The sequence below is a fragment of the Doryrhamphus excisus genome, chromosome 5 (assembly GCF_030265055.1).
Source record: "Doryrhamphus excisus isolate RoL2022-K1 chromosome 5, RoL_Dexc_1.0, whole genome shotgun sequence".
Taxonomy (NCBI): Eukaryota; Metazoa; Chordata; class Actinopteri; order Syngnathiformes; family Syngnathidae; genus Doryrhamphus; species Doryrhamphus excisus.
Window position 1 is genome coordinate 7,536,555 of NC_080470.1, and position 25,238 is coordinate 7,561,792.

The window sequence follows — 25,238 nt, forward strand, 5'->3', positions numbered from 1 at the left end:
TCCAGTGCCGATTGCTGGCCTCCATTTTTAAAAGTGAAGAACGTCTGGATCTGCGTGTTACGTCATATCTGAGCATGCGCTGAAAGAACGCACCCGGGATCAATTTAAACAGAAAAGATAAAATTCAATCTTGCTAATATTTTATAATTAAACTCAGGACATGTTTTATATAGATATATATTTTCTTTTTTAATAAAACTGCACTTGTGAATGGCGTATAGAAGGGTTTAGATTCTGTTTCACAGATGGCGGTAATGCACACCAAAGCTGCTTGCCAACCGCCAATAAACAACAGAAGAAGAAAAACACCACGAAGAAGAACGCACCGTGACAACTTTCCGTTTGAGCGGGTACAAGATACCTCAATCGGATTGGGGAAAGGAATATTCCATCCCTGAAAATCACTGCTTTAGAGCATCTACACCCACACAGAAACCTTTCTAGAATCTTCCAGAATCTGCACATATTCCAGCTGTATTTCCTTGGATTTCCAAAACGGTCTGTTTTAATTTATTTCACCCATTGACCGCCTCTAGGCACACCCACTCCGTTATGATTGGTCCCACTCCTAGGTGCTAGGTGCCTATAGCTTGTACCATCACCGATGGTGATAACCATCACTGGATTGAAAACTTGTGGAGGCAAGCTATGACTAGAAGTGTGTCCTGTAGCTTTACATAGTTTTGCGAGATATTGCTCTTGCAAAAATTCATCATCACCTTTGGGGACTATGTACAAAGTGACAGTTGAAGCACAAGTTTATCACAGACTTTGCAGGCCCATTAAATCTAGCAACCAAAGTGATACTATTGTTCAGGGAAAAAGGTAAAACTGCCACTTCATTAAAATAAGAAATTCTGATTGTTACGATTAGTTATGCGCTGTCAAAGACATAGTGAACCATGTTAAAACTGTCAGGGTATTGTTATAATAGCCATATACTTATTTTCTGTGCCAACAACATGAAGTACATATGAAACCGCAACACACTATATACTTTTTTTTTTTAATACAGCATACAGTGGGGAATGTATGCCACGTTATTATTAGCTCTTGTCAAACTGAAAAGCTTTACCACCGTCACAATATGATTACTTCTAGTAAGAGGCATGATAGATTACTTCTAGTAAGACATCAGCTGACTCTGTTTTCCGAAGCCTGAGAGAATCACCTTATGAAATGGCCAACTCAAATGTGTGTTTTGTATGGGGGGAAAATAGGGTGATATGTCAAATTAGTGACAACTGTACCAAGAATCATATCCGTCACTATATGGAAAGATGGCACCCAGGATTCTGGAAATAGAAATACATGGTCCCACATAACTACAGTGTGTCTCAGCTGACAGATGTTTTATGGCCTTGTTGATGGGGTGCCACATTAGGGCTGTTTAATATTTCCTTCCCTGGCAAAAGGTAGTTGTCCACTGAAGCTGAGCAGCATGGGCGGCAAGATTAATAGTCTTATCATGTGGGCATGTGATTAGAGAGCTCTTAGTACTTATTACTCCACATTATCACAGAATCCCTTGAGAGGATTCTGTCAGCTGCACGGTTGTGTTTGAGGCCCTCAAGATTACCACAATGTGGCATTGATTAATAGTGATGATATTACAAGGAAAAATGAACCTAAAACGTAAATAGCCTGTGAATCTTTCTTAATTAAATTCACTAGCATTCTGTCCCACTCAATTTCAGAGACCATTCTGGCAAAAATGAGGGGATGGGGCTGTGAAAACATTGTGTTATTCTGTTTTAGCAAATGTGAGTGGTGAGAAGAAACGTGTGGGTGATTTTGGGAGCTCTCACCCAGAGATGGTTCATAAAAAATTCAACAAGTTATTTTATCAAAAGAGAGTGGGACACACTGTGGTGTAATATCCTGGCGCTCAGTCTTCAAACCATGCTCGTGTTGTATAATAGAGGACCTTATGCTTCTAAATGGAGCGTTTTGACTTCACTTAAAGATTTGAATGAATTTGTTGTAACCTGTGATTGAATAACACTCGAACACAGTTTTTTACATTTGCAATTTAATTTTAATAACAGTACCAGGAGGACGTTATCGTGCATTTTCACCCTTTTCCTTATTAAATTAAGGAAAAATTTTGCCCATCACCCACAATCCCTATGTGAGACAAGAACGCAGATCTTTCCCTTGTCTGTGTGTTCTAGATGGCCGCCCCATGCTGGCAGAAGGAGCATAATTAGGATACACCTATTCCACTTATAAACCTCCCTAAAAGTCAGAAAGCCCTTGTCAGGTGGCTTTTGCAAAAGCTTGGACAGCAGTTAAAGCAGATATCCTAGCCCAAGCATCCACAACCCATTCACATAAGGTGGTGTAACTCGTCCGGCGCTGCCTCCGTGTTGACTGTCTTTTATCCATCACTCTTCACTTTGAACGCCCTGTTTACACCTATGTCCAGCCGTGAGGATTCTTTTGTTAATCCTCCTGGAATGATGGCAAGCTCCGAATTAATTTGCTTCACTTGGTTTTTACACAGTAAAAGAGTACCGTTAGTACACCTACCGGAGGCGTGACGGACGTTAAACGTACGTGCTGTACATATTACGTAATCTTCTCTGATTGACTTATCGCTCCGAGTGTACGTATTATATACCTGTGTCAGTGGAGTATGGTCCGACAGTCAATCAAGCGGAGCGCTGACCAAAAGCACAACATTTTTACAGATTTTGGAACTCAGTGCACACATAAGGCGCGCCGGATTATAGGGTACTGTCCATTTTTGAGAAATTGACAGGCTTATAGTGTAAAAACACAAAAACACAAAACGTTCAATTAATAATTAAAACAAAAAAACATTATCAGAACTACACACGCACACATACGCTTGGTTTATTTTGTGTGTAATGTGCTGATTTGACCCATCCTTCCTCAAGGATCTTGGAACAGAGACAATTATGATATAATGTAAAATATAAAGATAATTAACCAACACATCAACACATATAAGTTCCAATGATGCAAACATTTTTCATTCATTTAAGCAAATTGACACACACCTGCAAATGGGCAGTATGTAATTTTATGTAACTCGTGTATGTAACAGTATGTAACTCTTGGTTAATTGTACCATAAATATTCATGCACTTAGATAAATAAATGGTGTGTATAATAAATAAATATGTGAAAGTGGCCACACAATACATATCACATTTTTATTTTGCATCTTGCTTTGTACTTCATATGAAGGGCAGTCAAGAAGTAGAGCAGAACAGGTAAAGGTTGCAGAGAACAAATTACTGGATGGTGGACAGAACAAATGTGTCAGACTGTTCAGTTGAACGGTGACATAAATTCTAGTATTAGTTTTTTTCTTAAGTACAGCCCATGAGACATTCCTACTAATTAAGTTGTTACTCTATCAAAATAGCAGCTCACTGCTAGATATAATAGCTCTTCAAGTACAATGAGCATTAGCACATTAGTTAAACCACAGGGGAGCATGCAGGTGCTCTGAAACGGGGTTAGGTGAGTATATTACAGCTGACTCCTCCGGTGCTGCTTCTCAAGTCTATGAATATTTTTATTGATGTTCTCGGTCGTTTGTACTCTGAATTTTTCCTCAGAGGTTTGAGCAAACACTATTGAGCTAATTCTTAAACATGTCTCCTCCTTACTTCAAGTAACCATGTACAGATATGGTATTTTATTTAAGAGCAGAAAATGATTTCCATGATTGAAGTTTAAAGATTTAAGATTAAGATAATACATACATACAGCTTTCAATCAGTAATTATTTCTGCATTTTGTCTTACTGAAGGCAACTTGTCTGATGCTGTATCTCCCATCTGTGATAAAACAATTAAAAGGTAGTAGGCATCTTCAGAATCACGGAGAAAGTAATTGGATGGATACTCTGCAAGTACAGTATAGGCCAGTCAGAAAATCATATCATTATATGTAGGAATATGGATGCAATAATAGTCCACATGTCCAGGATAGAGGTGGCAGATAAGCAGACCATTCAGAAGAGGGAACCAGACAGACAGGGAACAAGCAAGGGGCAGGCACAAAATGATGTCAGAAGCAGAAGGTTTTTGCATTTCATAGGGCAAGGAGGAGGGAGATCAGTCAGTTATTGTTATTACATCATCATCACATAACACAAAAACGGTATGCATGACATCTCTGTCTCAAAAATGTCCCCAGTGTTTCAATTGTTTGGAATTATTTGCCAACTTTGCCAACGATTCCCTTCTCTATTCCAATGGGCATAAATGATCTCAACACATGTGCAATGCAATGTGTGTGGTGACGTCATTCACCATTGCAGCCAGCAGGACATATGGTGCACAGATGTTTGAATGTTTGGTAACATTTAAGGAGAAAGGGTGAAAACATGATAAATTGCAATACTTTTGAAGTGGATGTTCCATCAAATGGAGGAAATGTTACCAATGTGCAGAAACATTTGCACACACAGCATGCAATAACTGAATGAATGTCATGTTTTCGATCCGTGTGTGCAGGTGTCCTCCACCTCGCCTGAGAGAGTGTTCTCCACAGCTGGAGACACCATAGGTTGAGAAAGCAGATATGCTTATTTTTCAGGAAATAATTGACAATTCTTCATAGTTGATAGTTGCAGAATTGCACAGTGCACAGTTCCATTGGAGTTGATTTGATTTTATTTGTCACCTGTTTTTTTAGTGCCCAGCTCATGTAGAATTAGAGAATTTATATTTTAAATGTTGAACATGTTACTGGACATTCTTGTGTAATTGCCATAAAATAATTGTGTTTTGTTGAAACATAATATATATATATATTTTTTCAAAATCTCCTGGCAACCCATCAGTGAGCCTTCGGCTGTGGGCCTCTTATATCCTCACTATTGGTTTTGTAAGGTCATGTTACTTCTTTTCCACACAAAAATCAATAAGAGAATTGCTCAGAATAAATAGCAAATGGTTAAGCAGAATCAAAAATTGAATAGTCTTTGTTTTAATATTCTCAATTCCGTTCCTGCATTGGTTTAATTGTTCTCAAGTTCTTAATCGGTAATAGAAAAGGAAACCCATGACCTTGGATTAAATGTATCAAATTGAACAAGTTGTACTGAACAACTTTGCTGGTGACACCAAACGTAGAAAAGGATCAAAGTGATGTTGGTGCAATGAAAATGATAATAATGACTTAGCTGTTTGTAAATCAGCTTTGGTAAAACCCATTTAATTTCCCTTTCTACCTGCAGGACAAACCATTTGGCCTATTGGTGCTATGAGATAAGACAGTGCTAGCTTATCAAAGTCAATGATAACTGAAGAAAACGGACGACAGTGGGGATTTGGGGATTTGTGAATTCTCTTTCTATACCTGTTCTCTCTTCTCTCACACTCTTCTGTTCACGCCCTCTCGGCGTATTCGTCTTGTTGCACAGGACGTGCTGTGGCTTTGAATAGTGCTTTCACGCTGCAGTGTGTAACTCAAGAGACACAGTGTCCCTTTTGAAGAGGTCATTTTACGTTGTACGGCATGAAACCTGGGGAAGATCAATCACGTCACTAGACATATGTGAGCAAGATATTACTCTAAGACTGATTACACTATTAGAAAAAAGGTCAACATGTAACATATATTTATTTACTATTACTACTGTATGTACGTATATGTACAGCTACAAATATGTTTATCATTGCTTAGAGATTACTCGGTATCATCTTCTGCAAAATTATATTTCTGAAAATTTAAGTGACAGATTGGTAGATTTCCCCTATTACCCTTGCACTTTAATTTCTGTGCACTGTTTTATACCCTATTGGATTTACAATTTCTTTCATTTTAACATATGGGTGGTTGAGTTTTCTTCATCACTCCTGGTTTAATGTGAGCTACACCCTTTCAAAAGGCCACACTTGTACCATCGATCATCACTAGCCAAGGCACAGCATCCTGTTACTGATTACAATTGAGTAACAGGATTAGAGTAGAGACGAAGTATCAGTTTACAGAACTACATTTTACACTTTTGATTGCGTTATTTCCCACCAAAAAATGAAGTAAAAAATAATATAATAATATCAAATATTACCCTGGAATTATAACAGAAGTGTGTAGTACAGTGCATTGTTCAGAATTGTGTACATAAGGCATTTTAAAGTGATCATAACCATCTACTGTGACTGCATATGTATTGTTTCTACTGAAGACAAACTAACACATATTCAATGATTCCAGAGTATGCAAAATTACATAATGCAGTCCAATACTGTCCAATGTCATAAGAACATTGCATTTTACAGTTTAAGGCCATGAATCAAGTGTCATGAATTTGTAATGTATGTCCAAACCATTGTTACGGATTCCCTCAACATAACAGAAATCCCAACCGATACACAATTCTGCATTTGAAGTTTGTAAATCACTAATAGAGTATGTTGGCCAGATGTGGCACCACAGTAAAATTTACTCTCCAAGCCTGGAAATACAAAAATAAACATATTTATTTGTCATAGGCGGAAAACAGTGTTTCCTGTCACTGCAAAATACACTCTCAATCTAACCAGTGTGTAATGTATTGTGCATACAGTAGGTCTGCCAATACGGGGCTATAGGGAAACATCTGTCAGCTTTGTATTAGGACAATACATTTGTCTCGTGGCATATGACATTTCATATAATTCAGATAATTCAGATATAATTCATGTTGTAATCCCCCCTTTTTAGCTGTAAATGCAGTGTCACAATAGATTATGCTCTTTTTGTCACACTTTTCTCATCATTAATGTCACTTACTGAGCAAATAATTTAGTGATAAAGTACCATTGTATAGAAGGGATGCAAATGCAAATTTGCTTTGTTATACTACTTTAATGACACCAACTCTTACATTTCAGGACACTGGCCTTTTCTGCATTCATTCACTATAAAACCTTGGCTAGTACTTCAATGAAGTGAGAAGTCAAGCTAATGTTTGCTTCTAGAAAATCTGTTCGATCAATACTGTGAAATTTGATGTCGATTTGTGTTTATGTTCAGGGAGTTTGGGAGATGGAAGGTAAACAATTTGGCTGCGGAAAGAAGAGATTTCTCAGAGTCTCCATTACCTTTAACATCCGAGTTCATCAGGAATATTCGACTCCTCGGCCGCAGGCCCACCACCCAGATGATCACTGACAACCTGATTAGGAAGTATGGTACTCACTTCCTGTTATCAGCTACACTTGGAGGTAAACATATGTTGAAAAATGTTTATCTTTTGCAGTAATTAAATTTCTTCCGTGGTATACAGTATAGGTGGTTGTTGAGTTACAAACTAATTCTGTTCCTATGATGCATTGTAAGTCGAAATTTAGTAGGTCGTAAATCACACCTAAATTAACACAAAGCGCTCATGACACCAAAAATGTTTGAAAACAGCAATACAAATTAAATGTATTCACTAAATAAAACATTTTTTTTGATACAACTGTGAACCATAGTTATAAAAGAGTGCCAGACTTTGTGAATGTGTGAGGATGCTCCACGATGCTTCCGTCTGCTGTCATGACAGAGAGGCGTGTTTGCTCTGGTACGCATGCATTAATCACACTAAAAAGATTAATTTAATGATTCATTCATTTTCTATTGCTTATCCTCACAAGGGTTGTGTGGGGTGCTGGAGCCTATCCCAACTGTCTTCGGGCAAGAGGCGGGGTACACCCTGGACTGATCACCAGCCAATCACAGGGCACATATAGACAAACAACCATTCACACTCACATTCATACCTATGGACAATTGGAGTCACCAATTAACCTAGCATGTTTTTGGAATGTGGGTGGAAACCGGAGTCCCCAGAGAAAACCCATGCATGTACGGGGAGAACATGCAAACTCCACACAGAGATGACCAAGGTTTTCCCGATCTACTGACATCATGCAAACCACTCGGCCACATCACCATACTAATGCTGTGTTCCCACATACATGTATACATTAGTTTGTCAACATTTAGAGAATGGCTGGCACTACATCAGTTTAAAAAGCCAGAGCTGCCTCTGCTTGTTGACAAAACAGTTCATTGAGAATATGATATAACACACATAAAAAATCAACCACAACTGGTTTGTTTTTTGACTGGCAGCGATTGACACTGAAACATCTCTGCAAAGACTACAAGATACAAGACAAGTGATAGCGGCCCCTGTTCAGCTGAGCTTTAAATTTGTTGTGAAAACACATATTAATCCGTAAAATATATCCGATTTACTCAGTGCCACCTCGGCGCAATTCGCCACAAACTTCATATATTGTGCTTTCACTCGCAGATCCCAGTCTGAGTCGAGGAAAGATAGTCCAGACAGCTGATGGTAGAAGCATCCTCCCGTAATACACATTCAGTCCCAAACTTTCCTTTATATGAGGCACATGATGTGCCGGATATATACAGAAGATGCACCATTCATGCAGTAGAATGAAATGTAAACAAGCTAACTTTATCTGCTCAAGTGCTCCAGCATAGCCTGCCATACAATGAAAGAATACAGACAATCAACAAGATGAAAGCAATGTATGCCATACGTACAGTTAAGGTCAAAAGTTTACATACACTTGTAAAGAACATAATGTCATGCAACATATTGCTGGGCAGTAGCATGATTTTTTTTTCCCTCCAGAAGGTCTTTTCTTTGTCCATGTGATCAGCAGCAAACTTTTGTCAAGCCTTAAGGTGCCGCTTTGGGGGCAAGGGCTTCCTTCTTGCACAGCAGCCTCTTAGTCCATGGCGATGCAAAACACGCTTGACTGTGGACACTGACACTTGTGTTCCAGCAGCTTCTCATTCTTGGCAGATCTGCTTTTTAGTAATACTTGGTTGACTCTTCACCTTTCGGATCAATTTGATCTCAGCAGCAAATGATGGCTTGCATTTTCTTCCTGATCGTGGCAGTGACAAATATATATACTTATAAATATACTTACAAACAACTGTTTGCACTGTTGCTCTTGGGACCTGCAGCTGCTTTGAAAGGGCTCCAAGTGACTTTCCTGACTTGTTCAAGTCAATGATTCGCTTTTTCAGGTCCGTAATCACTCACAAGAAGTTAAGAGACCATGCTATGAAAGTTATTTTTGTACACAACTTTCTAAGACATCAACATTGCTACTTCATGTTGCTGTATGTATATTTCTGACCCAGCAGATTTGGTCACTTTTTCTGTTAACCTATGATAAAGTCATAAAAGAACCAAATTTCATGAATGCTGTTTGTGCCAAAGAAGTATCTGTTCCAACTTTATCAGAGAAAAATGAGAGTTGTAGAAATAACTGGAAACTCAAGAGAGCCTTGACATTATGTTCTTTATAAGTGTATGTAAACTTTTGACCACGGCTGTAGTTCCGAGAGGGAGGGTTCCTAAAGTCATATCACTTCCTCCTTCTTCTCCAGTCTTTGACAGGGTTGTTTTTCAGTGGCAAAAATGTTTTAAAAAGGGTCAACACAGGAAATATGCCTACTGTTATTTTTGCTGTGCAAAATAACAAGATGTGTTTTGGTGTCATGACCACTTTAAGTCACTCATGCTGTACACAGAACACACGAATGACATCAACTGTAGTAATAAAAACACTAAATAAAAAAATTGATTGAAACAGTAACACTGCTTTTTGAACCTTAAGGTTATGCAAATTAGCAAACACCTTCGGCCAATATTGTTGGGAGTTTCTCCTCTTTCTTAGCTTTTTATGATGTTCATTTTCACTTTCATGGTTATGACTTTTCTTTGGCACATTGCCACCAGAAGAGCCTGCTTTATGCTTGTAAGATATTATCAAGTGCAAAAACTTAACAAATAAGCTTATAATAATAATAATAATATAATAAGTTATTTTTGCTCAGCTGCGTGTGAGGCACATACTGTATTCTTCCGTCATGTGCTAGTTCGAGAGTGACTCTGGACTATTTCTGGGCTATATTTACATTTTTCATTAATTTATGGGCATGCGTTCGTAACAACAAAACTTTAGAGCACAAAACCTCATAAAACAAGGGATACCTTTTTGCTGAATGTCTATGTGGTGCTTACCAAACCCCAAATCTTTGCCATGTCACATTGTTTTTGCTCATTTTTTTTCTGGACTTGCAGTTGAAAATGCAAAAGAGGCTCAGGAAGCTTTTGCAAAGTAGAAACACTTGTCAATTATTTTAGACCTCACTCTTGGCTTGAACATGGTTACCATTGTTTGTCACTGCATATGTAATGCAACTGCTAGCCGCCTGAGCTCTTTGGCCCTCAGCCAATACATAGTGGTATGATAGGAAAGTGAGGAGTTTGTATTGGATTGCTGCCAGATATACAGTATGTCTGCATGCTGCTCAGTGGATAGTATCTGCATTCCAAAAACAGATGGACACATTAAATTAATAAATGAATTGTGATATTAAGTAGGTGCCCTTCAACGATAGAGTCAGAATTGTGGGGGGGTAACCGAAGCATTAACACAGCATTATGATGTGGACACTGCATTATAATGTGCAGGGGCTTGAGGGCACACAAAGTAAAGAGAATACTGCAGGTACTGCATTCTGAGATCAATGGCTATCCAAGTCCGTGACATAGGGAGAAATATGCTGTACTTATCCAGGCTTTTTTAAATTTTTTGTCATTACTGGCTACTCTTCTGCTTTTATCTAGTATTTATGTTCATGTATCTGCCTTCACTGGAATTCAGTAGATGGTGGTTGTTAAAGTTATATTGAATGTTAAAATGAAGGAGTTTAAAGAAAACAACAGCGACTAAAGTGTTTACCAATTTACATTTGTTTTTCTTTTTGTCCAGGAGAAGAAGCCTTGACAATATTTGTTGACAAGCGAAAACTCAGCAAAAAAGGAGAGGTGAGCGATTACTCAAGTAATTCATCCACTGTCACTCTTGAGGCTCTACACCAGCTGGCTGCCTCGTACTTCATCGACAGGGAGAGCACCCTGCGAAAACTGCATCATGTCCAGATCGCCTCAACTGCCATCAAGGTAAGACTATTTTACTCCAGACACAAGCAATAATTATGGGGCTGTGATTTATTAAGAAAGTCAGCATACGCTCATCACACAAACACATTTGGCCAAGCTCTGACCTTGTGGAGCTGCGTCTTTAGAGTTTTCATTTCATGTTTCATGGCGATTGATCAATATTTGACACAATGCCACTCCCATAAAACCTCAAAAAGGTCAACAATTCAGATTTGTCCAGTATAACAACGTTCAAATTTGATAATAATAGAGTGAATTCCAAGGAAGAGCTCATTCAGGTACAAGTCCTGGGAATTTTAAAATGTCGAAAAATTTCTACTTCAAACTAATATCACCCTCATTCTGTGCACATTCGGCATGGGTTCTTGAGATGTTTTGTAGGTCTTCTCATGCGAGACATGCCTAACACACATATTGTTTTTTGAACAATTTTTTGAACCATTTTTTAATAGTTTTGAGAAACCCACCGTATTATTCAGGTTTGGAATCTAACTTGCTGTAAAAGGTTTGGGGGAGATCTGATCATGATCTTATGACCTTCTTTGCCACAATACTCCATAGCTTTGCCTTTACAGTTTGTTTTACATTAATAGAGCCATTGCAGATGCCCTCTTGAAATTGCTTCTTTTCTTTTTATATTTCTTTTTTTTTAGTCTTAGTCCAAATGAATGGCCAAATGCTTGACTAAATACCTTGTGGGTGAGGATGAAGACACTCGTTGATATGTCAGTTTTGTTTAGTCACAACCCCACAGTGGTGACAGGAAATGAAAAACAAAAAATTACAGATGGCATACAAAAACCGTGTTCTCCTGGGGGGGAATTACTGGATTTGTGCAAAATCCATACTAGATAATACACTCAACAAAAATATAAATGCAACAAACACTTTTTTTTGCTCACATTTTTCAAGAGCTGAACTCAACGATTTGTACACAACAGGCTTATCTCTCTCAAATATTGTTCAGAAGTATGTGTTAGTGAACATTCATAATTCATCCAGGGAACAGGTGTGCCTTAGGTTGGCCACAATAAAAGGCTACTCGGAAATTTGGAGCTCAACTGTACAGAGGGATATCCACTATGATCACCATTTGCATCAAAAGTGGATGAATAGCACAACAATGGGCACAACATGCCTCGTCATGATATACGTATGTGTGCATTCAACATGCAATCAATAAAATACACCTTTGTGAGGCCCATGTGGGGGTGAGGCTAATTATGGGCAGCCATATGTTATGGGCAACAAACACAGGTGTATTTTCTTGATGGTATTTTCAATGCACACAGATACTGTGATGAGATCCTGTGGCTGATTGTTCTGACATTCCTTTACGACCATCAGCTTACTGTGCAGCGTGGTAATGCACGACCCCATGTTCTGCAATACATGGCCCCAAGGATCTGTACACAATTCCTCAAAGTTGAAAACATCCCAGTTTTTGGCATACTCAACAGACATGTCACCCATTTAGTCTTTAAAAATATAAATGAAAAACAAAAATAAAAGGGCCTCAGGATTCCCTTCACATATGCACTCATCTCATTTTGCATAGCATTTCTGACACTTTAGGATGCTTTTTTCAAAACACTTTAAGCATTTAGCAAACATTTATAAATGTTTTGTCGTCATTCAAGTTTGGTGTGAAAGCCAACTATATAAATATAATGTTGACAGTTTTTTGAAAACAAAATATGTACTCTTTTTTTTATTGTCGGTTTAATTACCACGTGCCTAAATCACATAATGCTATTAAGTCCATGAGCCCAGGATTTTGAAAATATTTAAACATGATTACAGCGTGTCATTACACCCCTTGGAAGTGTTGTTTTAAAATCGCACTCTTCTTTAAAAAAATAGCATATTGAACATATTACTGAAGTAGAAAAAATTTGGTTGTATTGTCATATTAGCCAATCTTCACCAATGTGAAAGAACAAGAATAGCAATGGCATAGGCTTGGTGCATCTCTATTCAATGAACGATAAGGACTGTCTTGAATTGAAAGCATTTACAGAATACATAATTCTGGTAATTTAAGATCACAGAAGCATCCTACTGTCATCTGGAGTTACATGGAAACTACTCACAGAAATGTCTCACGTAAACACACGTTGCTAGGTTGACAAATGACATAATGTGTCTTGCTATATCCTATCCTCATGCTACTGATGTTGACATCATCTGTTAACAAGGGAATCGATGTTCAGTGGTTGTCCGTGATTGACTCTGGGATTTGAGAGAGACAAAGATGAGCAGTGAAAGAAGCATGCTGGTTTTTGGAATGATGTTTCTGAACAGTTACTTTAATGGCAACTTTAAGAATGACAGGATGAAGATGGTGCTTTTTATCAGTGTGCTCATGATAAGATTTAATCTCCAGCAGCCCACTGAGTCAGCAGGAAGCACTGATGAGCACATATGGTGAAGGGAAGATAAATGCATTTTGTGAAACAGTGCCGGTGACAGGTTACTGCCACCGGTTGTCACCTTCAGGTAGCACAGCGCAATTAGGGTGACAGAGGAGAGGGTGACCCTCCTTTCTGCCTGTTTCATTCCTCAGAACACAGCCACATTCAGCGTGTGATGTGTTGGCTGCTGTAGTGGAACCTGATTCAGCCTTCTTGTAGAATGTATATCAGTGCTGTGTCTGTACTTTGTTAGAGAAGGTCGGATCTCACACACTGCTTGCTTGGTGGGCACATCTGAGGAGCAGAAAATGATGCATGGTCTAGAATGTATTCATTTTTGTAGCTACAAACAGGAATGGATAGAGAAATGGAGAAATAATTTGTCTTCACGCTTTTCAAGCAGGGATGTCAAACTCGTGCTCTGGAGGGCCATGACTGTGCAAGTTTTCTTTATAGCCAGTCACTAAAGCAGATTAGTTTAATGATCAACACCTCCTTCTATTTGAGGGAATGAGCTCATCAATTAAATCACCTGCTGCAGAAACTGGTCAAAGAGAAAACCTCCATTGTGTCGGCCCTCCATTGACACATGTGCTTTAAAGGCAGTCATCTGCCGTAACTGACAGCCGTGGAGTGCAAAGAGCATATGAGACAGCGATTCACCTCCATCGCTTTTAGAAACGAGTGAAAAGGGAATAATTCCCTCACTCTTGTGTGTCATTTCCACGGGGCAATGACCCACACAGTAGCAGAACATATCCCTCTAAGCGTTCTCTGCATACATTTAAAATCAAAGAGGAGGAAGGATGGAGAGTGGCAATGCACAGCAAAGGTGAAATTGAAGCTCATTTTGCAAGGAATGCCCATTACTGATACGGCGCACTGAAAGATGACTGTGGAAATCTGGGATCTTGAAAAGAAGACACGTGGCTGAATAGAGACCTTTTTCCAGTAGAAAAACAACTTCAGATGTTTATTATTGATGTCTAGTATTGAGTCTCAGTTGTACCATCTGCTGATGGCAAAGAAATACACATTACAAGACATCACTTCTGCGATTTAGAGATTGCTGTCTAGACTATAACAGCAGGTAGACAATTTTGATACAAACTTTATTTTCCTGTGCATGAGTGGAAACACAACTGTCTTATGGGGAGAATATATTTCAGACAAAACAAACATTCATGAAGATAGTATTTTGTCCCAGCATTGTTTGACTATGATACTAAAATGTGTCTAACAATAGGAATTTGCTTTCTCTGGCCATCGCCTAAATCTGTTAACCATTAACCCAAAAACTGAAGAGTAAAACTGAACAGTCTGTAAAACTGAACAGTCTGTCATCCAAATCAGATCCTACAGACTAGATGAAACTAACAACAATGATACAGGAAAAAATGTAGTCCAAAAGCAAAAAAATGGCAACAGACTACAAGCAATAGAGCTCAACCATATAATGACAGGCAAAGCTACACGGCAGGTAGCCAGACAGCAATAATTACATAGAGCATCGTGGTGTGAAGAAGGGCTCCAGGGAACATCAGAACCAGCAGAGACATGAGGAAACACTCGACAAGCAAGACCGATCCAACATCTTCCTGTCGCAGTCTCCCAAACTGAATAGGGTGCTGATTAATGATGGGCAGCAGGTGCGACTCGTGGCATTGCGTGACACCAGAAACAGGGGTTACTAAAAGGAAACAAAAAAACTGGTAGAAAGGGAAAACAGAAAATAAAAGACATCATAGAAACGCTGAACCTTGGACCCTGAGGAAAAACAGTCACACAAAAATGAATACAGTCATCCCTTGTTTATTGTGGTTGAAGACCTGATCCGCAAAGTAGGATTACTTATTTATAATTCAAATATTTTTATAGTTAAAGCATAGAATACCAGTTTACGACACGGGCAGTTTTTATTATTATTGGAGACCTCTCAACATACAATAACACCCCTTCAATCATCTTTAAAGTGAGTGTTCAGAGCAATCTCAAACTCCTTTCACAGCTCACTTCCAAATGCGCAAATCTCATTATCATAAACAACATCTATAGGTCAGAAAAGTGGAAAAAGGATAATGGGTCCCCTTTAATGTAAGGAACGTGTTTATTTTTGAACACAGCTCATCTTAACTGTAAACAGTCATTCCCCACACACACTGAACACACTGTGACCGTCCAGCAGAATATAAGTGCCGTTTACCCCACGTTTGTGTAAACAAAAGAAGTGTGTCATAAAAAAATTGTTCATATGCAGTTGGAATTGCATCTGTGACTAATGTTGCTTAATCAAACCACGGGTATGTTGTGTGCAGAGGCTGACATGCCATTGGAAAAGTTAGCAGGCAGGCTACATCTATTGGCTACATCTATTTCTCAATTACCAGGCAACAATGTTCATTAATGTATTACATAAATAAATATAAGGATTTTTTTTTTCATTTTTCATTTAATTCAATTTTATTCACTAACCCCAAAACGGATTTCATCGGGCCCCAGTGTGACTAGTGACAATTCCCACCATCATAGACTACAGTTCATCAACATCCTTTATTCATTCATTCATTTTTTATACTGCTTATCCTCACAAGGTTCGCGGGCGTGCTGGGCCCTATCCCTGCTGTCCTCAGGTGATTGGCCTGGTCGACAGCCAATCACAGGGCACATATAGACAAACAACCATTGACACCACACTGACGTTCATACCTATGGACAATTTGGAGTCCCCAATTAACCTAACATGCATGTTTTTGGAATGCGGGAGGAAACTGGAGTATCCAGAGAAAACAAACACATGCCCGGGGAGAACATGCAAACTCCACACAGAGATGCCTAAGGGTGGAATCGAACTCAGGTCTTGTAGCTGTGTGGCCTGCGCGTTAACCACTTGTTTAAAGTGTAGGCCAAGATCCTTTAATTCATTCAAATGCAATTTATTTAAATTCATTTAGGCATGCCTATGCTTGAAAATGCTTAATTCAGGTCAGCATTTTTATTTTATTCAAATTAAGCAAATTTGCTTAATATGCATATTTTATTAATTAATAACAGGCTGGTCAACAGGGGCCATCTATTAATTAACTTTTGAAAAAACACAAAGGCATGAGGGCGTAATGTTCAAACCACAAAGTGTAGAGGAACGACTCTACAGCTTAAATTAAAGGTGATAGTGCTCTGGCTGTCTACAAAAATACAAAATAATAACAAAATATATGAAACATCAGTATGTCACATAATCCACATAGATGGGCTCAAGGAAATATGAATGAATTGCTTAAATTAACATCATACAGTTAATTGAGCGTCAAACCATAGAGTGATCAAAACAGGATATATTGTGTTTTCTTTACTAATGTTTTGCCGTTTTTGTAGTCCATTAAAAAGTGCCTTAACAGTATGTTGAGCACTGTTAAAATGAATGTGATTTCATGGTTGTTTCTGCATGGTGATACACGATACAAGAGTACATGTGATGAAACCGACTCCCTATTTATCTGAGATCTTGGCTCGTAATCATCAGTCAATTGTTTGACCTTTTCTCCAGTAAACATAACTGGAGTGCTCTTCGAGTTAGATCCATACCTCTTGAACAAATGTGAAGTGTTGAGAGGCAAATTTAATATTCAATTCAGTGGAGTACAAAGAGCTCATATAAACAGATCATAATCAAAATCAGAATTTGTAATAACTGAATACAATATATTTTTAAATGTTTTAACATTGAGTAAATCACATATCCATAATCTAGCTATTTGGCTTGTGCATATAATTTGCCAGTTATAGATATAGTGACTAGTTACTTTCTCAAAAATGTAATTGCTAATTCCTACCTATATATAATTTTTGTAATTATTATGTTACCAGTTTGAAGAACATTTGAATATCTGAGTTGTGTTATGTGTTGATTTTTTAAGTCCCAATGTCCATGCATATGATTGGTGGAGAATGAGGAAGTGATGTGCGGGTGTGGAGAGGATAAAGAGACAATGTGGAAGTTGTGGCTATATTGAAGAACACACCGCGCAATTGGTAACTGTGTTGTAGCTTTTGGAATAGGAGTTAATTAGATTACCCATTACTGGAATTTTGGAATAATATTTTTTTTGATGATTACATTTGTCTTACTGCACAGTTCTTCTTCTTTGCAAATGTTCAGACTGCTTTAAAGGTGAAATTGCCCATCATCTACAATCTTTATGTGAACGTTGTAAAGAGCAAATAACAGCACTCATGAGGCAGCTAAAAAGCTAAAAATTTGGGGAGTCACCTATTTTGCCTATAAAGCCTTCTAAAAAAACTCCAGTGTATCACTTACATAAAGTGTTCTGCATATTTACTATAGCTGTATCTGCCTAGCACACAGCAGCGTTATTCTTTTCCTGGGGGAGTAAAAGTAATGAAGTTGGTTGGCGGTGGCTCTCACAAAGTCTGCCATGATTCGTGGTCACAAACACACTGTTGCGCTTGACAGAAGTAGCGCTCTGTGAGCCCTGGAAAGAAGTTATGTTATGCTTAAAATGGTAATGCTTAAAATGATGAAATACAGAAAAGTACTGTAAGTGTTTTCATGAATTTGCCTGTTACTACATAGTCACAGCATGTACATATATAAATAGCATGTTGTGGGAGGTTGTTTTAATAGATGGCTTTATAGTTGGAATAGGTGAATCCCCTGTACATGTATTATTGGCTGCCTTATGCAAGCAACTTATTAATATTTAGGATGCACAGAAAAGAGAAAGACGTGTCCATGTCTCACATCAGGATTGTTAATGATGGGAAAAATTCCCCAAAAGTTTTCCTTTAAGCAAGGTATCATTTTGATGATCAAATTTAGCCATGTGCTGATCAACATTTGGCTTGTCCATTTCATTATTCAAATTTTCACTGCCTTTTGGAAATTACACAACCTCGGTACCTCAGTTTTCGTCATTAATTCCTTTCGAATACCACATGTTCAAAAACCAAGACAATTTTCCCATAGTAAATAATGTAAATCCAATTAATTTGTTTATCAACAACATTTATAGTTTTACTTGCAGAAAACAATGCAAAATAATTATAAATGCTGACTGTATGGTATATATTGTTGTTGCAGGCTTTGAGATCAGATTCAATAGTGTTTTTTACCTTCTTTATTAAATTGCTGGTACTCAAAAGTTTGGCACCATTTTGGGTTATTTATCAGAAACGTGTATAATGATTCATTTGGGTGTTCATTTCACGGACCATTTCACGGTTTGTTTAGTGCATTATTTTAGGAAAACCAGGAAAGCATACAAAAAGCAACACAAAACTGAAAAACTCGACTGAAAACTGAATCATATAAAAATTGTAGCATACAAAAACTCAGGGATAATTGTACGTTATAGTCAGTATGTTATTTGTTCCCTTTTTGAATTACTACAATATTTTCATTCCAGCGCTTTAAATAAATATTCACACTACTTTAAGCACGGTAGAACTTTAATGATCTAATTCAACCATTTGCTGGGCGACATTTGCCCAATAATGTCACAGCATGCATTATTAATCCCTTATTTGTATTATAAAAGAGGCTGCTTTGCAAACCGGAAATTGAACGCTCCAGTCATTAGTCAGTGTTTTGCCATACGGTGTAGCGTATAGTTTACTTTTTCTATTTCCAATATCCACATGTTGTCAGTGCCTTTGTTGTATCTCATTTCCTGACATTCATGACAGCATTCATGACGGGCGCATGAAGGGCGCAGGGGATTTATGATTTGATTGAAATATTATTGGAAAAGAATTACAATCAAATGACAGTTTTCTCACACATCCTATCCCTGATCTTGTGTATTTGTTTTTAACAATTTTAGACCATTCCTTGATGATTAGGAGATCCTATTCAGTGCTATTTTTTCTCTGCAACTAATTTGAGTTCTAAAGCCCTTCCACAATTTATGATTGTTACAGATCGGCTGACCGTCATTGTTTTACCTCATCCATCTGTCATTTTACACCAACTGGGCCCCGACAAGCATGATCAGGACAAGTGGCTGAACATAGTGTGCTGTCTCGCAACCACAAAGAAAGAAAAATGAGAATCAGTTAAAGGTGCTGCACACCATGTCACAAGCAAGACAAAAAAAACAAAGCTCTCCTGTTGTAAATGAAGTCAAAGAGGCTGCTGGGCTGAAGTGGCACTGCGCCAAAGTTCAACTGAAACATCCTCAATGAGAGATTAAGACAAAAACGATGTGCATTATTATTACCATATGCATTAACTTTAAAAAAATAACAGCAGCACACCACGCATTCGTACATTTTGCAGAGTAAACCATCTTGTCCACATTTATACTTTACATAAATCATATTATAACGGAAACTCAACACACAATGGGGAGATACTGTATTTGTGTCACACAGAATTATTCCTCACCGTGAGATTCCCTAAAGTCACATTTTATAAATGATACATCTGCATTGATGTGTAGTTTGTCTGTTAACAAGATGAATGTCTTGATGCAAGACTCCAACCTCTAATTCCAGGCGTTTATGTTTGGCAGAGAAGCCTTCCTCAGGCAAAGAAACTCATTGTAGGAAACACACATTTTTACATAATTGCTCATATATTCTGTTGCCAATGTTTCTTCCTTGTAGAAAAGATTGAAATCAGTGTGTAACTTGTTTGTTAATAGAATAGAAAGCTGGGTAAACTTAGTGTTGACGTTTTTGTTTTTTGTTTCCCAGGTGACAGAAACCCGCACAGGTCCCCTTGGATGCAGTAACTATGACAACCTTGACTCTGTTAGCTCTGTACTGGTTCAGAGCCCTGAAAACAAGGTCCAGCTGCAAGGTTAATTTTTTCAATTTTTTTATGAAATGTGTATTTATATGTATATATACTGTATATTAGGGGTGCAACAATACATGTTCTCGTATTGAACGGTATATGGATTGATACAGGGGTCACGGATTGGTACACGTGTATCAAACAAACCGTAACACAGTGGCACACTTCCAGTTGCCACCTTGGCGTGGCCGCATGATTGTGTAGGTAGGTGTGGGTGAATGATATCTATATGAAGAAAGATGCTCACAATTGAAGAGTCAAGACAAATGCTTTTTTTGTGATGCCACTTCCTTTGTGGCTGGACTGAAAGAAGTTCCACACCAATCTCCAATGTTTTGAACTATTTTAGTCAAATTTAGGGGGACTAGGATTAAATATAAGCTCTGCCGCTTAAGACTCCTGCATATGTGACCGTGAGATGTTCCTTCATGTAGCTTCTTATGCATGTCTGAACCAAATACACATACCATACCTGGGGATTCCTCAGGAAAATGGTATAAAGCGGCAGCTCATAGGTCAGTTACAGCCAACTAATACCTACAGAGGGGGTTGCAGATACTGAAGAGTCAGCTGAACAGCAAGAATAAGATCTAGGCCATTAACACCTATGTCATACCAGTAATCAGATAATTGAAGAGTTGGCTGACATTGGAAAAAAAAAATACCGTGGCTGGAAAAGGCTGCTCTGAAAGATAACAGGGACGCACTAATCATGGCAGCACAAGAACAGGCTCAAAACACAAGATCAATAAAAGCCGGCCTCTACCACACCAGACATGACCCGAGTTGCAGGCTGTGGTTTGAAGCCCCAGAGACAGGGTGAAAGATGCTGGCAGGAAAGGCATGCATGGAGTTGTATAACCAGGTAGCAGGCTCATTGTACTGGAACATCTGTAATGAATAGCTATGGAGTCAAGATGACAGACGTGGAAGGTTGTTGAGAACCATCAGGCCAACATCCTATGAGACTTCCTGGTTGTCAAAGTGGTGGTGGATAAACATCAGCAGATGAAATAACAAGAAATAACACCCCTATAGTTGCTTTCACACTTGTATTACCCAATATGGTAAAATAAGCCATTTTAGACATATGTAAATAAGATAAGTGGACGTTAGTAGAGCACTGTACTTGATGGCTACTGTCTCATCAATGTTACACCTACAGACTAGTGTAAAATACTACACTAGCGCCACCGATTATGGTGAAGAGACTCCCAATTCACTTCAGTCGCTTTATTAACAAGTAATAAACACATGCAGTGAACATTCACACAGGAGCTGCTGTCGGCCACTCTACACTGCGAACCTGCTGCTAGCACTCAGCTAACAGTCAACTCTATCCAGCTGACGCAAACAAGTCACAGAAATTGCATTACACTTCATATTGCATGTTTTGAATGCCTTATACTTGTGTTTTTGTTTATTTAGCCATTTTCTTGCTTGGAAATGCTTAATTTAGGCCTGGAATAAGTGGTCAAAGTGTGGTCTGTAGATGTGTTTTTTTCATACAGTATAATTTGGACAGCAGTAATTTGATGGCCAATGGGAGACAAGAGGTCACTTTTGAGGTCACTTTTGAGTTTTTCTTTTTTTTCATACCAAAAATGCAGGTTTAATTAATTGGTTGAATTGTACGACTTTAGATCTTCCACTGTAATTGTATGGTAACTACGGATGATTGAACCATTTTACAGATCCTTCAGTCTCAGTCAAAACTATACTGCCCCCAGCCCTCAGTGTCCATTCATCCATTTTCAATAACGCTGTGGACTGTGAAAGAAAGCCGTGGTATACAGAGAGAACTCACAGAAGTATTGAGTGACTTTCAATGTCATTGAGCACTGCACTAAACCAAGGTTGGTTTCACAGGTTTGCAAGTAATCCTTCCAGGCTACTTGAGAGAAGGTTTTGTGCAAGCTGCTCTGAGCTACATAGCCTGTAATGGTGAAGGGGAATTTGTCTGCAAGGATAATGACTGCTGGTGTAGCTGTGACGCCAAGTTCCCAGAATGCAACTGCCCATATATGGACATTCAAGCCATGGAAGAGAGTTTGGAGAGAATCACAGACACATGGGGGCAGCTTTACAAAGATTTTGAGGAATCAGGTAAGAATATCCCCATGAGGATAATCAATTCTTACTTCCTCATGCAATTTAGCCTTCATATTCATGCCTTGCCGTGAACACTTGCAGGGAAATCAAACTTTCACCGTATAAATTATTCATATGAAAGGGACTGAATATGAATTGATAAGTGTTTTACCCTCAGTGTCATATTTTTCATCTTATGTTCGTCCCTGTTTTGCAACAAAGGTGAACTAGAAGTGGTTGTGAATCTTTCTTCCTGTTGAAAATTTATGCATAACCAAATTCTAAACACGACAGAAGCAGACTAAAAACAAAACAAAATCCACAGCTTTCGCCTCAAGTAGTTTACAGTATGTTAGGAGGAGATTAATCATCCATAAAACCCATTTATTGCTTGTCTGAATGTTAATATTGCTGTGGAAACATTGTTTGAATGGAGGCTCTTAGAATAATGTTTGGTTATTATTGCTGTGCTCGGTCATCCAGCCAAGGTGATTATTACTCAGGCAAAATCAAATGGATGTCATTTTTGTCACCCCTCATCTGAAATATCGCTAAGTGCAATTACTTTCAAAGTTTATGTTGTAATAGTTGGGAGTAAAGAGAGGTCAGGCGCATGCCCAGAAGATACACATCCAAGGTGTCATTATATGTCATGCTGCAAGGATCTCAGTGATTTCCATATTGCCATCTAATCACTTGAAAAACCTCAGGCAGTGTTCTTGTCATTGACAATGGTTGAGAATGGAAACAATGCCTGCATCCCTACACCTAAATTGATTTAAAAATTCACTTTGATGGAAGGCTTTGTAATCATGTATTACAAGTAACCATTAAACATAGAGGTATGGTTGAATTTTTGCATTGTTAATGATCATCAAAAGATTTTAAAAGATAAATACATAGAATTTGCTTGACGAGTATCCAGTTTGTCGTTTTCAGGGTCAGTCCTAAGAGACATTGCTTTGTATGCTGTACCAAATTTACAGGAGACTCCCTTTGGCAACAGAAAATGCACATTTTTCATTCAAAGTGAAATGTCCTTAGATCCGCACTGTGCTGTTTTGTTCTTGCAGATGAATTCAAGGCATTTCATGCAAGGCTGCCCCAAACCCATTTCCTGAACATGTCCATGATCCAACACTTGTGGTCACTTGACAACTTGTTCCACGGGAGATACGAGCAGCTGGAGAACAGCATGCGGGTCCTTGCCAAGCACGCGGAGAGAGTCATCTTCAAGCTTTTTAGTTTAAGTAAACGATGCCACCAACAGCCACAAGTGCGCCTACCGAGACAAAAGTGAGAAAACTCTTTGAGGACATACTTTATTTTCCCCATGATTCTCGCTTCAATATGTTTTCTTAAGCAGCCTTAAGTCGTTTTATGAAGGCAAATATGTTGTTATTGTTTTGGTTTGTACTTTTTTCTATTTATTACTGAAAAACAGTTGTAATGTGCAAGTATTTATAGCCACAGCTACAGTATCGAGTCGCAACTGACATGTCTTCATGAATCATTTGACTCGGTAAGGTGTGAGTGTTCAAACCCCGTATTAATACTTAATCATATTTGATATCGTAAACATTTGGTTACTTACTTAATTATTTGTGTGGACACATGTCAAAATGTGTTTTGTGTGAGTTAGAATTTATGCTCGCCGACTGATTTCATTACTCTACTAAGGCCCAAAACGCCTACAAAAATGCAGTGGAACATCGGTTAGCGTCATTAGTCCATTCCAGAAGGGCCTACTCAAACCAAAACATACTCTAACCAAATATTTTTTTCCCCATAAGAAGTAGTGCATATACAATTAATCCATTACGAAGATCCGAAAAATGTTAACACAAAACACTATTATAAAAGCATATATTACATAACACAATATACTCTCATCTCACCATCAAAGAAAAAACGCTTTTATTGAGTTGCTAAACATCCTGTCTTTAGTAAACAGGGAGGATACGAGGCATGAAGGAAGCAGAGTAAAGAAAGTGTGACAAACAGAAATCAAGATGCAGAGTCACCCTATAGTTACCCAATATTCATGTCACAAACTGCTCAAACAAACAACTATTGTTACCCTGTTATCATCTATGATAATCTTATAAAATTGATCATTTGGGGGGAATGCTGATACTTTTGTCATCATAGGTGTTGATGAATAATTGGAAAATTATGATTCATATGCAGGTAAATGAAAATGGTACATATAAATGTTATATTTTATGTTATTATTAAGAGCACCTTCAAACATCTTTTTGACGCATTTAATGCATGGTAATTATGAGCCGGAATATTTAAAACATTCTTTGGTAGTCTGCCTTGCCAGCTCATTATATCAGCTTTAGAGCTGAGTGGCTGTTATTCTGAGCATTCATCCAAAGCTTGTGAATATGTTAATGTTGTTTCGATCACGTGACAGCTAGGGAACTGGAATGATAAAGTAACCATTCTTGCAATGTCTTCCTCATGTTCTTTGTCTCTTCCCCTTCCTTCCCTCTTGCAGGTCTCAGTCCTACTGGCTGAGACATTTCCAGTCCATCTTGTATTGTTCAGAGAACAATCAGCTTGGTGCATTCTCTGAGGAACTCCACAGCTGCAGCTGTCGATATGAACACATCCCCTGTCAGCTCCCTCCACCCTGCTCTGTTGGCGAAGGCTCTGCTTGTGCAGAGTGTGCGGCAGACAACCACACCCGATGTGGGAGCTGTAACCAAGGCTTCGCTCTGCTACAAGGAGCCTGTAAACCAATGGTGGCAGACTCCACAGAAAACTACCTAGGATTTGAAACAGACCTCCAAGATTTGGAACTAGGCTACCTTCTTCAGAGAGCTGATCGTAGACTTGAGGTATTTTTCTTTTTGGAACGTGAAAAACCTGCATTCATATACTTTGAAGTCAAAAGGACAAAAACCAAACATAAATGGACATAAAATACGAT

The 25,238-nt window shown here is 38.4% G+C and overlaps 1 protein-coding gene across 1 annotated transcript in view; it reads left to right on the forward strand.

Moving 5' to 3' along the window:
* LOC131129795 (BMP/retinoic acid-inducible neural-specific protein 3-like) overlaps positions 1–25,238 on the forward strand; it is a 46,010-nt gene that overhangs the window by 16,675 nt on the left and 4,097 nt on the right. Inside the window, exons 3-8 of the mRNA XM_058073662.1 lie at positions 7,006–7,196; positions 10,785–10,975; positions 20,104–20,209; positions 22,076–22,312; positions 23,371–23,593; positions 24,804–25,146. Coding sequence (XP_057929645.1) covers positions 7,006–7,196; positions 10,785–10,975; positions 20,104–20,209; positions 22,076–22,312; positions 23,371–23,593; positions 24,804–25,146 — 1,291 coding nt within the window. The remainder of the gene's footprint in view (positions 1–7,005; positions 7,197–10,784; positions 10,976–20,103; positions 20,210–22,075; positions 22,313–23,370; positions 23,594–24,803; positions 25,147–25,238) is intronic.